The sequence below is a fragment of the Ambystoma mexicanum genome, chromosome 3p (genome assembly GCF_040938575.1).
Source record: "Ambystoma mexicanum isolate Mex_15411 chromosome 3p, UKY_AmexF1_1, whole genome shotgun sequence".
NCBI lineage: Eukaryota > Metazoa > Chordata > Amphibia > Caudata > Ambystomatidae > Ambystoma > Ambystoma mexicanum.
The window spans coordinates 678555236-678573457 of record NC_090925.1 but is presented as its reverse complement, the minus strand read 5'-3'; the positions used below and the strand labels follow the sequence as shown (position 1 = coordinate 678573457).

General features: G+C 44.7%; 1 protein-coding gene across 2 annotated transcripts in view; it reads left to right on the top strand.

The window, feature by feature from the left end:
• CLTB (clathrin light chain B) overlaps positions 1 to 18222 on the top strand; it is a 46885-nt gene that overhangs the window by 22835 nt on the left and 5828 nt on the right. Inside the window, exons 2-5 of one of the 2 annotated variants that reach the window (XM_069651459.1) lie at positions 3211 to 3260; positions 9809 to 9926; positions 11073 to 11184; positions 18030 to 18083. In XM_069651459.1, the coding sequence (XP_069507560.1) occupies positions 3211 to 3260; positions 9809 to 9926; positions 11073 to 11184; positions 18030 to 18083 (334 nt within the window). The remainder of the gene's footprint in view (positions 1 to 3210; positions 3261 to 9808; positions 9927 to 11072; positions 11185 to 18029; positions 18084 to 18222) is intronic. The other variant, XM_069651460.1, reaches the window with a different exon arrangement.

The window sequence follows — 18222 nt, the reverse complement described above, 5'->3', positions numbered from 1 at the left end:
TGCAACCCACACCGAAGGCTAGTGAGCCTAGGTCTGCATTTTGAACAGACCCAGCACGGTGGCACGTGCTAGTGGGTCTGCACCCCACTCACAAGAAGTACCTATCCATTGGAAAATATATTGAAACTATTGAATAAAGCTTGAAAATAAATTGGCAGTGCCAGCTCATAGCACTCATAATTGTAAGGAGGGGACCACCTACGTTAGCACCTTTGTTCTGTTGTATCCCCTCCAGTGTTGATCCTTTGCAAAATGGAGTGCATAACCAAAGTGTAAAAAATAGGTGAGATTGCTTTTTTGCCTTGTTTTCATGTACAGTCTTGCAAAAAGTGTAAATGCTGTCTGCTATTTATGCCTGGCAGAGGGCATTTGCAGCGGATTTCTATGCATCTGCCTGCTTTTACTGCTGCTAAAAGCAGACTGATTCCATACAAATAATTTGTTTTACACCAGCATGTAAATCTAAAGCTGGCGTAAAACGAGCTGGTTTCGCAGGCATGTGGGAAAGGCAATTGTAATCGTATATATTCGCTCCCACTCCGTCATGCTAAAATGACCCAGAGCATTAAAATAAAGTGTTAACACCAGCGCAAACACTTACTGATAGATTTTACGCTTTGCCCTACTCCAGGAGTTGCAAAATTACCCAAACAGAAAAAAACAGAGGCCTCTCAATGGTGTATAATACATAAATAGCAGAGAAGTGCAATTAAAGAGCCAACCCCTGGTGTATGGTCCAATGTTCAACAAATGACACCGAAAGGTTATATATTTGAATTGGTAAATGTTCTAAAATCACAGCAGTACAATTACATCACTGCAACGGCTAAACATCACTGGGGAAAGGCCTCACTAAGGTCTCGGGCTCATAGCCTATCACAAACGGGGGAAAGGTGTGATGCAAGCTGAACCATGCAATAGTGGCAAGGGCAACATTGGTAGGTTGGGAAAAGACAGCACAGAAACAAACGGGGGTATCGGGTGGCAACAGGGAGCACACAGTGTGACCTCTTGTAAAAGGATACTCCACAGAAAGTGTCAATTAGTTACTGAGTGGGGGGACTGATTTACATCAGAAAAACATTAATTTCTCTGTCAGTATTCAGTCCATGTTCCATGCAGCATAAGGCTAGAATTCATCTTGTTTCTGCTTGACGAAGCATGAGTTCTCGATTCAGCCACATGCTGAGGTTCAATTTCTCAGTGTCCATAAACGTAAGTTCGTTAGAATCACTGTCTGGACTGCCACTGTGGAGAGTAAGTCCTGGTTCTGAGTGGCTGCGACATGCTCTGCTATTCTGAGAGTTCATGGTCTTTTGGTGCTGCCTGCGTAGATCTTGCGGCAATGGCACAACCGCATGTATATCTCAAAGTTAGAGAGACAGTTGATATGTTGTTTACTCTGCAAAGGGGAAAGGGCATGGATTGTTGTACTGAAATCCCATTGTTTTGTTGATGCCGTTTCTGCATTTGGTATTAATTAAGCCTTTCAGAGGTTCCAGAAGCCACCTGCTCCTGGTAGTGTCTTTTTTCAGTTCACAGGAGTGTCATTTGTTCCCGAGCTTGGTATTGCATTTGTAGGTAGGTGGGGTTATTTTCCTATAAATTGTTTGAGATTGTGCCAGTTCTTTTTGAGAAGATTTTCCTGTTTGACTAGTAGGCTTCAAAATGTGCACTTGCCGCTGGTTATTGGCAAGTAATAATGTGCTCCTGGTGAGTAAGAAATGATGTACTGCCTACATGTGTACATGCCAGGGACGAGTCTCTTTTGTTTTCTGGCTGACAGCTTAGAACTTGAGATTTCTACCAATGCGGACTAGAATCGGTTGTTATAAATCTCATATTTTTCTCATCGCAGTATTTGTCCTGGGATTTGGGTGTCATGGGTGATTAATGGTGTCTGCTCTGATTTTAGCTTCCTTGAGTGCTTTTTTTATGAAACCCTCTTCGGTGGAAATTATTACTTAGGAGTTCAAATTGGCTGGTAGTCACTGACGAGGCTGCATTTGTTGCTTTTTATGTACATTAAGGCATTTTAGAGCCCTGGAAGTTGGTGCAAGCCAATCGGGACAGCTGAAACCAGGGCTGAATCTCATGGTGTCAGCCTGCATTCCCTTCTGAGTCGAATGCCTCCCTTCCCTCGAGCCTCCTATCTCCCATTGCCCCTCCAGCCGCCCCCCACCCCAGTGTACCGCCTATTCCCCTTGGCCCCACAAAGCTCCTTACTTGTTCTAAATGCTACAGTTCTCCGCTGCCCGGTACCACATCCTCATTTGACTGCTTTGCCAACTGCAACATGGAAATGAAACCGGAGTTCCGGTCTGAGCCACGTCTTCCATCTCCCAGATGTCACCCTCCTTTTATTTTTAATGTTACCACTTTTAGCATATTGAGTATTTGCACCACGGGTATCCTAGGAATAATACACTCTGCTGGTGGATTCACGAGCAGCTAACGGTGCCTGGGCCCACATTACAAGTCCATTATTGCTTAAATATGGCTGATGTTTTGAGAGGCTTCTTGGACAAAAGTGCATCTACTAAGGAACGTACAATGTTGTATGGCTAATTTAAATTTGGCTGAAGCCAGTTATTCAGTGGGTACACATTCACACAAATGCCCTCCCTTGCTCTTTTTGTATAATCCCTCCTGGCTAACTCCAGGCTATCACAATCCCTTCAACTTTAATACAAGCCACAAAAGCTCATTGCCGGCGTGTATAAAATGGATCAGCAGAGGTTTTAATTTGGAAAGGAAGCAGTGTCCATGGGCGACTCTTCACTGACAAAAGGAATACTGGAGGTCGTCCAAAAAGCTCCTGCAGTAAATAAGCGGTCACCTCCCTCCTCCCCCCACCACGTGAACCACTGGGCAGGCGCTACTCATACCAGTATCTGTATCAGCATGTGATGTAGATTGATGGTTTTGCATGCTTGCTAGGAGTGCTGCTTTGTTGGTTATCTTCATTGATATAATTGTGTCTGTGGGAGGACTACTGCTTACTCCAATATACACATGGGAGTATATGTATGGGTGAATATGTCCATGTTATTGGTGCAGGTGAAGCTACAACCTTGTTAGATGTGATGACTTTGTAGGAGCTATTCCAAGTTGCATATTCCCTTAATCATTGTGTTGTTGGCTTTGGTCACTCCGGCGTCCCCCCCTCCCCACAGTTACTAATGGTATGTCCTTTTCTTTATATTTCAGTGGGTTTCGGAGACTTGGTAACCACCCCAGTGAACGGAGAGTTGTTTCAGGTGAGTCTTTGACCATCCTCGGTGGCCATTTCCATCCTTCGAGTGGAGGTGCCATAGAGCGCAAGAAGGCGATAGGTGTAGGACAGAGACAACAGCTGCATGAGAGCATAGGAAGTAGAAACAGTTGTGAAGAGGCTGTAAGATCAATCCAACAAAATAAGTGTCAGCACAATAGGTAACCAAGAGAATGAGGTGAATATGAAGGAGAGGACCTATCTTGTAAAGAAAATGTATAGATGTGGTTTTGAGACCTGGGAAAAATAGGGGATAGGTAAGAGGGAAGTGTGTGTTTGTGTGTGTATATATATATATATATATATATATATATATCTATATATACACATTTGAAAAAGGAGAAAATGATTCCATTTCTCCTGATGGGGATAGCACTCAAAGCAGTGTGGAGAACGCTGGTTATTAACACTTTCCTTCGATGGATACCCAAGATAAATTTGGCATATATATATATAATGAACCGAATGGAGAAAGAGGCGATCTAGAAAGATGTATGGAGCAATTGGGCAAACCAATGGTAGAAGGCTGGGAGATGGGGAAGAAGTGTGAGTTAGCTGGAGATGTGCATAAGAGCCTTAACCGATGTCACAGTAAAGATCATGACTAAGGAGCTGATGTCATGTTTCTGAGATGACAACACAAAGACCCAAAATGAATTTTGTAGATTACCAACCACCATTGTACAGAGTGATCCAAGGGCTTGGAAGGAGCTATGAGAAAGGCAAGTGTGTGGGTGCCTAGCAGCTGGTTTTCTATTTTGACAAAGGTGAGTGGAGGGAAAGAGGGGGGCAAAGAGCATGAGGGGATTGTCTATGTGGAAATGACTACCTTACTGTGATATGTTTTTTTTCTATGTGAACTATGTAGGGATCTGTCATGAGGCCCAGCTGGATCAACAAACGGGCAGATACAGAGAATTTACATTTTAAGTATAGTTTATTAGAGACATTTGCAAGGTTGGGCCAAAATAATAATGAAAGGCAACATAAAACAAGGTTCAACATTAGCAACAGGATGGCTTCTTCTTGGATTCTGACAGTTGGTGGTTTAGCAAATCACAAACTAGTCTTTGCTCCTAGAGAAGATACTTATTTGAATTACTTAGTCACAGGCCTTTTCAAGTGTGCCAACACATTATTGGTAGCTTCTTGTTACTCAATCTCTGGCCATCTGCTTCCCTCCTCAATGTTGCAGAAGACCCCATCTTGGGATCGCCCATTCCATGTGACCAAATTGTTAGGCCCAGCAAAGGGTCAATGCAGGGAATTGATGAGGATTGGCAAAGCCCCAGAGCTTCCACAAGGGACTTGCGAGAAGCCATGAATGAGACACAGAGAGCTTATAATTGTGGTCATAAAGTAGCCAGCTTCACCCAGGATTTCAATTCTCAGATTTTTAAATCTCTGATCGGTAAGTCTCGCTTGTTTCTTCAGCCGTTTCATTCCTTCGTCGTTCAGCAGCACTAATTCTCTAAACAGCAATTCGTGTTTCAGTTTCTCTGCTTGGTTTTTTAGCAGCATGAATTCTCTGATCAGCATGTCTTGCTTCAGGTTCTTGAGTACTTTCATTGCTCTGCCTGAAAGACTATTGAATTCTATCAGCTTCATGGTCTTGACATATACCTCCTTCAGAATGTTGATCATGTTCTCAGCTTTCAATGTTTTGTTTTGATTCTGGTGGGATTAAATACTGCTCTTTCGTAGCATTTCGGTAAAACTATATTTGTGGGATTAAAGCATTAATGAAAGGAGAGAATACAGAAGAAAGAAGTATTTTTGTTAAACATTGAACCTGATTCAAACGGATTTAACTATGTAATCTTCAAATTGTAACAAAATTCCATTTTGATGTCGTAAGGGTGAAGTACCTGTCATTTACAGAATTTTGTGCTAGAAATTAATCGGGTGTTGCTCATGTTTTAGATTTGATGCACGATGATAAGCACTTCTACAAATGATCTGTAGATGGCGGTGTAACACCACAAAACGTAATGCCGAAAAACAGATTTGAAAAACCAGAAGAATAATTATCTCTGGAACGGGATGACCCACCGAGCCAGAAACAGTTGCATTAATTCGGCAATGAAATAAAAAATATGCCATACAAAATGCATGACACCAGACCTCATTGTTCATGAAGAGTTACGTCCCCAAGAACACCACATACAAACCCACAAACAAACAAAACTTTGTTATATGGGGTTGGAAAATGCCTCACTATCTCTAATCGGAGTCGTTTTCCCCTGCCTCAACCAAAAGGAATTTGTTGGTCTTTTGTTAAGAATCCTGAATCAAAATATATATCCTGTGTCTGAAATCTTATTTTGGCCCGCACACTCTAAAACTAACAATATCTTGTGAATGATTTTGTCTCTGGTTCTCAAAGTGTGCAAATGTTCATATCCAACACAAAAGAATCAATCCAACCAAAAGGTTCCAAGTGGACAATGTTCTCAGTTCCAGGGAATGGCTCCCCCTCCCCAGATTTCTTTTAACAAAACAAAAGGTTACAACAAAGAATAATCCAATTTCCCTGTAACCCCAAGAGGCCAACTCTCTCTCCTCTGGGCGGATTCACATTTCTCTGGGAAATGGCTTCCTTCCACAGGTTTCTCTTTATATTTAAAAGGGCTCGACGTCCGTAGGCCATGTGTCTTCCTAGGGATTCTCTTTTTCACTGTTACAATTTGGATGCGGGTCATAGACATGTAGATCACCTGTTATGCTAGGATATTTTCCACCTCTACAACCATTCACAATCTCAAGGGGATGGATCTTCCTTGAGATTCTTTTCTTGGTGTAGTTTATTACACACACTCGACTTTGCCTGGTATACTCTCTTGCCAGGACTTCTATTCAATCTTTCAAATACTTGGCTGCAGTTTTTGTTTTTTTACACACTTGGCTTCACCTGGTATACTCTCCTACCAGGTCTTGGATGCAGTCTCTTTCACTTTTTTACATACCCTTGGATTTGCCTGGTATACTCTCCTGCCAGGACTCACAAGCAGTTACTGCCTCTTTTATCCACAAAATATTTCCCCAGTGTTGAATTATCAACCCTTGTTTAACAAGGTCTGTTTCAATATTGGCTCCTTCTTTCAAACGCTGTCCCATACTCAAGACTATTCACATTTACTTTGTAGTTTATTTTGGAATATGTGTTCAGCGGCCCTGTTCTGGCATGAATCATAAATATTTTAATCTCTTCATGGGCTTCCCTTTTCCTTTCTCGCGTTCCTATCATGAAACGGCACACACTTTCAGGCAACCCGGTAACCTGTAGTCTTCCGTGGGATTACTGGTTGCTTCCAGTGTCTCTCACATTTCTCCACTTCTGTTTCCTTCAATCTGCTGGCTCGGTGTGCGTTCCATTAGCCTCTTTGTCTTCGCCGTGCCCTTCTATGCTGCGCACAACTCCCACTTTCTCGTACTTCCAGGTGGTGGGCTTCCTGCATTCTGGTTCCTCTTCACGCTGCCTGCATTTGCCTTCACACCGTCTGCAGTCACTGCATGCTTTTCTTCAGTGTTCTGAGTGGTGTCAAGCACAGGCGCGGTACAACACAGCCTCTGCAGCTCACTCTCCTTGGTGTCAGCTGTTGTAGATTTAAACTTCCCGACATGATTGATTAACGCCCAAAGACTAGACTGCTGAGTTGGTTTCCCGGACTTAGTCCTCTTCATTGCTTCGTTCCTCTTTCTCATCTCCGTTGTTGTCACATAATTTGTTGTATGACATTGGAGGAAGCCGGTTTTGGACCCTATTGGGAGTAATCATCACTGCTTCCTGCCTCTTCCTTGTTTCATTTGTTAACATATCGTTGTTTGGGTGACATTGGGGAATACTTGAGGTAGACTTGGCAAGTGGTTGAGGGAGAGTGTTACAATATGCCATCAATGCATGAGGAATTGAAGGACCATCCCATAAAAGAAATGGGGGGGTGGGGGCTTCCTCCAATGATGTTGTCATCCCCTTAAGGGTTGCCCCACACCCCCTTGTGGTCCTCCCTCATATAGCCGCCCCTCCAGGGTCCGGATCAATAAGCTGCTGCCGTCCCCTGCCACATGGGGAGAAGCTACCCCCGGGAAAAGAGTGATGACATCATCCGATTCGTCACAGAATAAACAATCTGTCTTTCTCCACCGTGTACCTTCTTTCCTAAACCTCCCAGGTTCCATATCTTTTCCCCGAAATCCTGACTTTCCCTTCCTTCTTGATGATTTGCAACAGTCTTGCTTCTAAGAAGGCTCTCTTTCACCTGCCTTTCCTTTTCTGCAGCTGTACTCTTCACCATCACCTGAGTTACTTTTCCTCCAGCCTTAGGGTTTCCCACCACCTTTTATGATAAATGCTCTTCAGGCTCCTCCTTCTCTTTTTAACTTTCTATCAATCTTTTTAAGCAACTTCTTCCAGCCTCCTATTCACAACACTTGTTCACCTCCTTTCCAGTGTTCTCTTCACCTTCAACCTGGTAATTCCTTCCATCAACTCTGTCCCACACCAAACCTCAATGTGGTATTCTCTTCCCCTCTTCTATGTTCTTCAGTCTCCTCTCTATATTCTCTGTGTCTCGCTCATCAACTCGGGAGTCCTCACCCTGAGCCCACGAGGACTGTGGTTTTGATAGAGCAGTAACTCATCCCTATGGGACGCTCCAATCATGAGTGAATGCCTGTGTGGCGAATAGTGGTGTTGGGTCCATTCGACTTTCTAAATTTAGCGCATCAAATAATACAGCAGGCGGAACCATTTTGGAAAAGGCATGCAGTTTGCGTGCAGCCAAACAGACGGCACTTGTGTAGTGTGCCAACATATTGCTGCACCTTCTTTTCCCTGGAGTTTTCTGCTAAAGCAGGTAGAGGGTCTTGTAATCAGTACCCTGTTTGTTTTGCTGTCCCCCCTGTATCGATGGTAAACCGTGCCAGCACCGCAGATTTCAATGAAGGAACAGATATTACTTCCGTGTAGGGCCCATTAACGAACTAACATAGCATTAGCATGACCATTGTGACAGTCGTATTCCACAGAGCATGGTAGGAAAGTCCAGTGGATCACCCGTATACAAATCTGGGCCAGCATCACTCCCCTGTGAGCACGCCATCCAACACCCCAGTGACCGGCACGCAGATTCTTGCTTCCTTCTGTTCACCTCTTGTTGGCAATGGTGAGGCAATCAAAGCCAAGCTTTTGGGACGGCAGTGAAGTGAACGAGATAAAGGGTGCCATGGCTATCACTTTGAATTCATTTTAAGGTATTATAGGAAGAATTAGAATAATCTTTTCTTTACAGTAATTAATGTCACAAAGTCAAGTTCAATCAAACTTGGGCCAGAAACAAATTAATTGTCTTCAGGTTTCTGTTAGGGATATTTTACAGGGGAAAAGGCTAATCCACTCCCATAGAGTGAAATAATCTGTCAAAAATAACTTAATCTGTGTCCTGATAGTAATTCTCCAGGATTCGCTGAGATCTCTGGGTAAACTCAAAAAATTATTGTTTCTCCCGCAGGTTCCAAAGTATTCTAAGTAATTTTTTCTGGCTGTAGTAGGACTTTGTATTTGGTTTTGCACAAGGATAGTAATAGATTGACTCTTAAAGTACAACTATGCTGTTCTCCAAGAAATTAATAATGACTGCCACCAATCTGGGCACTCCTCATATCGAGCTAAGTGTCGAATTTTTCACATAGTGGGAAATGAGATAAATGGTAATTGGGACCTTGAAAAAAGTAGGGTGCCTAAGCATTCGAATTGGTGTTCAGATCCTCATGCTCTTGTATTAGAACTTGTCAAGAAAAGGTTGGTGCACCATCAGGTAACAGAGCTAAAGATAAACAAGCATTGGCAATGCCAACCATTTTCTGTAGGAATAGGAAAGGCATTTGGCAGGCACTGCTGTAGTCGTATTAACTGCCCATCGATGGTAGCAGCCGCAAAATGGTGCGAGTACCTGGGGATGCCTAATACCTATACAGAAGCTAAAACTGTTGACTTTGCCAATGCTTGTTTTTATCAGGACTTCAGTTAAGGACACTCGTAGTGCTTATAAATAGAGTGGCTGAAGGCAGACCTGGTTAGGACATTTCTATTTCACCAGTAGCTGGTTTACAGCTCCAACCAAGTCAGTAACTCTCAGAAGACTGCTTTGACAAACACAGGTAGGCACTTGTAAAGCTGATCTAGTTATCTCAAGTTGATTCCAGGAGGGTGTGTTCTGGCTGGGCAGGGGCAGAGAATGGCCATTGGGATCAGCTGTTGGTTGGATTATTAACCGAACGAGACCCTCATGCTTTTTGCGCTTCCTCATATGCCATTTCTCTCTAGCTGTACTGTAATGCAACAGTTTAAGCCTATAGGTGGAGCTTTAATCCCACATAGCGCTGCAAAGAACTTTTGGAATCACTCCGCCATGTGAATGCGGGTTTGGGGTTTTGAACAGTGCTTGAAACTGGCACTGATGTAAACTAAGGTGGAATATGTGGGTGAGGAGGTGAAGGGATGGTGGTTCATATCTCCAATTATATACCCTGCAGGACACAAATGGACCCAGCGATGGATATGCAGCCATTTCTCGGGCCGACAGGCTGACCCAGGAGCCAGAAAGTATCCGGGTATGGAGAGAGGAGCAGAAGAAGCGATTGGAAGAGTTGGGTGAGGGCATTTGTGGCGTTTTTACAATTTGGTATTGGGAAGGACAGACTTATTTCCCACCGACCATATGTGACTGCATCCTGGTCTCAGGATGACAAGCTGGTCATCCTGAGAGTGCAATGGGTATCATGAGTACAGGAAAAAAAGGCATTGCCATAACTTCCTGGCAGAGGGTTGCAAGGCAAGAAAGGTGGGTCACTGTTTACAACAGAAAGAGGTCTTTTGAGGTTTTGAAAATTACGACAGCTGGCCAGCAGGTATTGCTGCAACGATATGAAAGCTGCGTCTGAGCAGCATGGGTCACTGAGAGTTAGCGGACATGGCGTCCGAAAGCGGGGTCATCATTGTTAGCAGCGGGAAATGCTCCATCTGAGCAGCAACGGTCACCAGAATCTGGGTAAAGGCAGGAGAAGTCCCTAGATCCTGGGATGAGCTGCATCTGGTCTGCGTTTGCCATTGGGAGCCAGGTACGGGCGGCATTCATACTCTGGGATCTGTGGACTGCCGTATCTGAGCAACACATGTCACTGTCAGCCAGAAATGGATATATCTAGTATTCCTGAGGGTTGACTGATGGAGTGCAGGACCTGTCCAGTGAAGACAACTGTAGACTTGAGAACCAGAGGCATAGACCGGGTAGGGCATGAGTAGGCAACCGACCCCCCCCCCCTCCCCATCCCCATCCCCCCAAAAATCTGTAAAACCCACTCAGCAGCACTGTGTGGGCATTTATAGATGTCAATGTGGTGAGCCCAACTACATCAGCCTCAGGCCCCACATATTAGACAATCCTGGGTATGCCTCTGTCGAAAACTACATTAGATCGGAACAGGAACTTCCCTGTCCAAAGAGCATTCTAGAGAGCTAAAGGAGGCACGCACATGGTGACCACCAGTTTCTAAAGAGGCCAGGAAAATAGCAAGCCATGCAATAGGCTGGTGTAGAAATTGCTCTACAGTCCATGTTCTGCTCCAGAATGGACTGTTTCATCCCATGTTTGCAGACCAAAGTTACCTTGACCCATAGGCTCATGCTCTCTATTTCACTGGGTAGCCCACTTTGACCATGCTTGTGTTACGTAGCTTGCACTTGGCTTTGGCGCACATCGTTGGTTTCTTACTTGTTTCACTTGATCCTTGCTGCTAGATGCTTCCTCGAAATTAGCTGAGCAAGAGTGGCGGGAGAAGGCCAAGAAGGACTTGGACGAGTGGTATGTTCGCCAGAATGAGCAGATGGAAAAAACAAAGGTCAATAACAGGTGAGCTTGTCTGAAAAGTGGATGGCAAGTGGATAGAATGAAGTAGGCAAGAAACTCGAGCAGCGGAGTAATGCAATGGACGAGGGTGCTTGGGTGCAGAGCCCATCTGTTGGTAAAATACTGAGCAACAGGCTACCTCCAACCGAGGAAAAAGGTGATCTGTGTTGCATTGTTGGTGTCTTGTCTGTTTCTGAGACGCAGCAAGAAGGGGGTTGTGGGAGTTACCAATACACCATGATGGGGAGGTTGGTGGCAATGCAACTGGCAGAGGTTTGTTGGAAACAGCAATATTACAAGTCTCTTTTCTATTATCGTTTTTATTATCAACTCCAGCCATTGACACTGGGCTATGCCAGTTTATTATTAGGAGATAAGAGCATAGCCATTTAGCCTCCTCTTCAGACATGCACTGTTTTGTTTCTTCGGATGTAGAAAACCTCTCGGTCATTGGATTCAATGGGAAAATCTCTGTTTCCATTGAGTCCGATCGGCGGGGGATTCCATTTGTGAGGATGCGGAGTAACGGTTGGGGAGACAGATCTAGGAGCTGCTGTGTGGTCTTGAATGCATATACAGATAAGTAAAGGGGGAGGGGTTAAGGCAGGAGGTGCGTATGAGTTTGCATTTGACTCCAATTACATTAAACTGTGTGAGTGGGTGGGCCGTCACAAAGAACACTGACTCTCAATCCTACACCTCTTTTGAATGCCTCGTCGGTAGGTTTGGGGTCTCGCCTATGCTCTCTCTCGCCACTCTGAATGGGCCAACCTTGCCTCTTCCCTCTCAACTTCTTCCAAACTCCTCCTCCTTGGTGACTTCAATATCCACCTCAACTCCCTGGAATCATCCATCTCACAGTTCTGTATCCTCTGTGACTCCCTCTCTCACTATTCTTCTCGCCGGACACACTCCTCTCTGGCGATATCCCGATCTCTAACCCGGTCGCCACCACCCCTCTCTTTGGTCTGACCACTGTTTCCTCCTGGCTAGGGCCCCTTGGTCCTGTTTCAGAGCCCCCCACACTCCTGCCATCCACCTTCGCCGTCATCCACCCGAAGGCACGAGAATCAGTCACTGCCTTTGCTTCTACCTTCATCCCCTCTCTCACCCCTGCTTCTGACTCTGTCCTTGCTAATCTGCATCTCTCCATCTCCAACATCCTTGCCCCTGTCATGAGGCTCCACCTAAAACCTGCCTTCAAGCACAACGGTTGGTATGACTTTGATCTAACATTTCTGAAACGCAAGTGCAGAGTTGCTGAACGGAAGAGGCAGACCTTGGGTCTACCCTCTAACAAACTGGCCTGCAGCCTTGTCCAAAGGCAATATAATTTCTCTATCCGCTCGAAGAAGTGGACCCACATCCAAGCCTGCATCTCTGGAGCCACTAACAACACAGCTGAGCTTTTCAAAATCTGCAATCCTGCTGTAGTCTCAACCTCTCTGCATCGCTTTGGCCTCTAATTTTACATCAAAAGCTCAGGACATCCTGTCCTCACTCTCCTCCACCCCATCACCACTCCCGCGCCTGCTCCCCTGGCTCTCCACCCTTAATCCCGTCTCTCCTCCCTCCTGCCCATAGCACCGGATGAGATCTCTAAAGTTTTCCGCTCTGTGAAGGTCTCCTTGAAACATGTGCTCCCCTGCTCTTCTAGAACCATTAAGAACATCTTCTCTTGCCCTGGCTCTCACTGACTTCTGCAACCATTCCTTTGCCACTTGCTCTTTCCCTCTATCCCTCAAGAACTCCTGTGTGCACCCTCTCTTAAAAAATAAAATTAAAAAAAAGCCTTCTGCTGACCCCTCCTACCGGCCTAACTATCAACCTTACCCCCTTCCTGGGTAAACTCTCAGAAAAGCTGGTCCTCCCCACCCACCCCCCTCTCCCCCAACTGACTATCCACACTGAACTTGTTGGTTGCCTCCATGACCATCAATCTGGATTCAGGGCATCCAGAGGCACGGAAACTGCTCTCCTGAACATCCATGAAGTCATGCTTGCAAATCTCGACTAATTCTCCTACTATTCTCATTCTCCTTGACCTCTCTTATGTCTTTGACAATGTCAACCACTCCATCCTCATTAAACGACTCTGTAATATCCTCAGCATCACTGACTGGGTACTGGATTGGCTGACCTCTTTCCTCGCTAATCATCCTTCCCAGTTGCAACTGGGCCCTTTCTCCACCTCCACCACTCTGTACCCGTGGCGTCCTCCAGGGCTCTATCCTATCGCCGTGACTCTTCAACATCTAACTCGCCCCTTTGGCTCACCTGATCTCCTCCTCGCCTCATTTCCAGTGCTATGCTGATGACACACAGCTTTCCTTCAAACTTCCTTCTACTACCGCCTCCTCCTCTCTCATCCCTCTACCATTCAGGCATAGTGCACAGCTGACAATCTCTGTCTTAATGCCAGTAAAACAGAGATTCTTCTCATTGGGACCTCTGTTGCCCTCCTTTCCTCCTACCCTCGGGACACCCAATCTGAACTCTCTACCCCCACCTACCAGTGAGGCCAAAAACCTCCCAGTCATCTACGACTCCGCTCTCTCTTGCACCCCTCACATCATGGACCTCACCAAAAAGGCCCACTTCCAGCTCCACCTTCTCTGAGGCATTCTCCCTTTCCTCACCTTACCCCAGAAGCTCAACATGTCCGGAGCTCAGGTCCTCTCTAGGCAGCACTACTGCAACAGCCCCTTTCTTAATCACCCTCTTTCCTTGCTACGCCCCCTTCTGCTAATCCAGGATAGGGCTGCAAAACGTATCCTTGGCCTCAAACCCAGGGACTGTATCTCTTCAGCTCTAGAATCGCTACATTGGCTCTTGGTGACTGCAAGGATCAAATTCAAGCCACTCTGCATCATCCACAAGGCTTTCTGGGGCCTGGGACCACGCCATCTCCAATACCAACTTTCCCTCCCTAAATACTCCCCTGCTAGAGCCCTTCACTCCTTGAATGTCAAACGCTTCTCCAAGCAGAGAGCGGGGGGGGGGGGCAGGTCTCTTTCCCCTTTTGGAACAGCCTCCCTGCCCCTTTCAGACTAGAGCCTTAAGCTCCAGAAATTACTAAAAACTCTGCTTTTCTCCATCTCTTTCCCTTCCCTGCTAACCACCCCACTGCCGCAGAGACCGATGGCCTGGTCCTCATGAATCTCACAGGATACTAGGCCTTCTACCCAGTCAATACCAGCAGCCCCCTCCCCATTGCCCCGCACCAGCACTTAGTACGTAGTCCTCCTTGGCCCCCTTGGCACTTCCCTCCACGATCCCACACCAGCACTTATCCTTTCCTTGCCCTACCCCTACCCCCACCCATCCCTATCCCCTGCACGTCTGAATACCACAAGGCCTAGTAGGACCACAATAGTATATTTACTGTTTTGAAAATGTTTTTTCTGCTCTGTTCTCTTCCCATTTAGCCATGTGGCACTTTGAAACACAATGATGTTGTATAAGCGCCCAACAAATGCTCAATAAAATAATGTTTATTTTTTAAAGTATCACTTGGGCCCAAATGAGACTTAATAACTTGAAATACAAATCTTTAAAATTACAACCGTATATTCCGCTCTTAGAGGAAAGTGAATTCATTACATATTTTCCTATTTTTCATATTCCTATGTACCAAAGGCACAATAAATACCTACTCTTCCAGGCAGGTGTAAAGGTTTCACGGCTTGGAATAAAATCTGCACACAAAGTATTGCTATGTGGTATAGGCGTGCTTAAGGAAATATACAGTACGTGTTTATCCTTAGACGACTAGCTGATAAAAAAGGGAATTCAGCAGTAAGATGTCAGAGATATTCAAGACCGTTCTTTTAATCCACAACGGGCACTGTATAAATACTGGATAACACCACATCCTGGAATTGAAAGTCAATATAAAGAATTCTCAAATCACAGCTAGATGAAATTCTTGGGATCAGGAAATGCTGAGAAAATGAGTCTTCAGGGCCCAATTTCCCTTTAACAAACATCACAGTCTGATAGTGAGGAAGGCAAGGAAACTATTGGCAATGGTGAATTCGGGCATTCATTGTCTACCATTTTCAAGACTACATATGGGATTTCAGGTCCCCATAGTAGCAGTCTATTACAGAGACGACCATTCCCACAGCCAGACTCGTGGTTGAACATTACTTGGTCATCAATGCAATTTTGGTAATTTGGCCAAAGCATGTGAAGCTCTCGACAAATTCACGCTTCAAAATAAACATGTTACTTGTACGTAAAAGTAGTTTAGCAGCTTGCTATCCAAGCTGCACACAGTACCACCTCTTAGAAGTGAAAATGCTACTTTTAAAAGTAGACCCAGTAGAAAAAGATGGATTTCCTAAACTGGCTTTTAAAAAATGCAAACTGAAGGAGATGCCCATTTGAATGGTATTGTGTAAGGTTTGCAGGTATCCTAGGGGGGGTCTCCATTTCAATGTTTTAAATTGGCATTCGGACAAAATTCCCATAAATAAAGAAAAAACGTGATAATCATCTGCACAATAAAGCCAATGCAGAGATAATGAATAAACGCAACATTTAAAAAGGTTACCAAAGCAACGCCATTGTAAGTCCGCCACAGTATAGTACTCAGATCATGTCACACAGATGAAGGTCTCACGATTTGCCCAGAGAGACTGGCACTAGAGTATGATGGGACATTTTACATCATGGCTTCAACATCATCGAGCGACCCCGACCGAATTCCCCTTCTCTCTTCATCATCTTTGCCGTTTCATTGACACTTTACCTTTTTTAAATGTAAAGTTGGTGTAGCGCTTCCTATGGGCTACAGAAACCCGCAGAAGGCTGACAAAAGTTCAATAAATCAAATCTCCTAAAGGTCGAGGTGGTACATTTGGTCGCAACAACAGGGTGTTGTTTCTCATCCGCTTATAAAAAATAAATAAACGGGGCCACTTTCCCAGTGACCTCCGGGAAGTGGTCATTCAGGAGGAATGTTGACATATCCCTATAATTGCGGATTAGAGATTCCTTCGTTATCCACATTAGTTTCTCCTGAGATACCGATACTCCGTGCACAAGTAGAGCCTATGGAAGAGATTTTTCCTAGTTGCCTGGATTGCAAGCAATTGCGTCCTCTTCATTGTGTCCCTGTTTTTTTTTCTTTTGGCTCTTCATCTCTGGTCAATTCTATCTTGCCAATGTTAAAGACTCTCGCATTGCTTGCTATTTTTTTTTAATTTGTTTTTAGATCTACTGGAGAGAAAAAAACAAGTGACAATTGCGGACCTAACCATTTGATAGCACCATATGCAAACAATGCGAATCTAAAAACGAGATCCAGCAGAAAATTTTTATTTTACAGGGAATTAACTTATTCATAACTAAGACTTTTCAAAAAGAGAAGCAAGTCCTTAAGAGTATTTGCTATACGGGAACCTGAAATTCCTTTCACAAAGTGATGGATGGGATGCAATGGGAACCATGACATTATACATAAATGCAGACGTAAATCAACGAGTTTACTGCATTTATTTGTAAAAACTCGGATAAAAGAAATGTAGTCATTTTGTTCTGCCTGTGTTGTCAGTCATGCAGTGTGTGAATACATATGTTGCTGTTCATTCACTCTGGTCAGCGTGGCTACAGAGATATGGGCCAACAGTAATCACAAAATCCTCAATTACATTGTTAACAGCACGTGTTAACTATGTGTGGCCTGATGTCCACGTTTACTTTATGTGCCTGGAGGTTCACATAGTTTTAGAGAACGCAGGTGTTTGTGGGCGAAGGGGGAAAACCTACAGCTTCATTTAATCTCTGGCAGCAAAGCTCCATGAGTGCCCCAATTTGCAAGAAAAAAAAGTAAATGCAGCCTGTTTGTAAGTGTTGTCATTTGTAGTCAAGGGTCATTGAAACTTGATTTAAGTTGGGGGTGCCAGGTGTGCCCCTTGGGTCTTTAAGCAAAGAGTACCCCTGTTGTATTGAAGCTGAAAACGAGACGTGCCTTAATATGCACGTGTCCAGTTCTCCACGTTTCCCAGTACAGGAATTCGAGCTCTAGTGTCAAGTTTTCATTTGAGTAAAGGAGCAAAAATACCAGTTGCAAATCGTTTCCTTTTGCAGGGCGTAACATAAATAAGTAAATAAAGATAAAACCCACAAGCAAATGTGGATTATTACTGATCTAAATGTAGAATACATAAGTGGCATATAAATCGGGAAAACGAAGTAGAAGAGTAAACAAAAAGTAGCAGTGTAAAAAGGAATGGTTTGGGAGATTTGGAGTGCAAAGCTAAGAATACAACACATCCGAACCAATGAAATGGGCGGGATTGAGGGCGCTGCTAGTGTGCGCCGGGCATGGGTTTGTTCACGCTGGCGCTAGAGGTTCCAAGGAGATGGGGGGGCGGGAGGGGGAGCAGATGGGCCAAGGGGCATGCTAATTTTGATTCAGAGATGCGCAAGTAAAACAAATTGTAATCCGGTGAAGCCTTTCTACTTCGAGGCATTACTGAGACTACTCTGGCATGATTGTACTTTTAATCACTGGAATTGACATGTTGAGCAGGAATAAGGGAGGCTTACAGATGTTGGCAGGCGCTAGTTTTGATTAAAAGCAGCAGAAAATGGAACAGAGCGAAGTCGTCGTTGCTTCTCCAATGGGTTCAGGGCGTGAACAACGTCACAGTATAACCATAAGTGTCAAAGCACAATGTTTAACCCGTTCTTGTTTTTTCTGTGACTAATTAGCCTGCTTGTTATAGATCTGAGTTTAAATATAACTAACACGGTATCTCTCTCTCTCTCTCTCTCTCTCTCCCCTTTTAACCCTTTCTCTGCCTGTTTCCTCTGCTGCTTCTTTCTCGCTGCCCCAGGATTGCTGATAAAGCATTCTACCAGCAGCCTAACGCTGATGTGATCGGCTATGTGTATGTTCATTTGGCTGTTCTATCTTTGCTTCTCTAACTTGTCTGTCTGTGTCTACGTTAGGGACCCTTGTATCTAGCAGAAAGTACCTATGCAGTGCCACGCCTCTCTTCCGCTGCAGCCATTGCGTTTGGCCCCTTT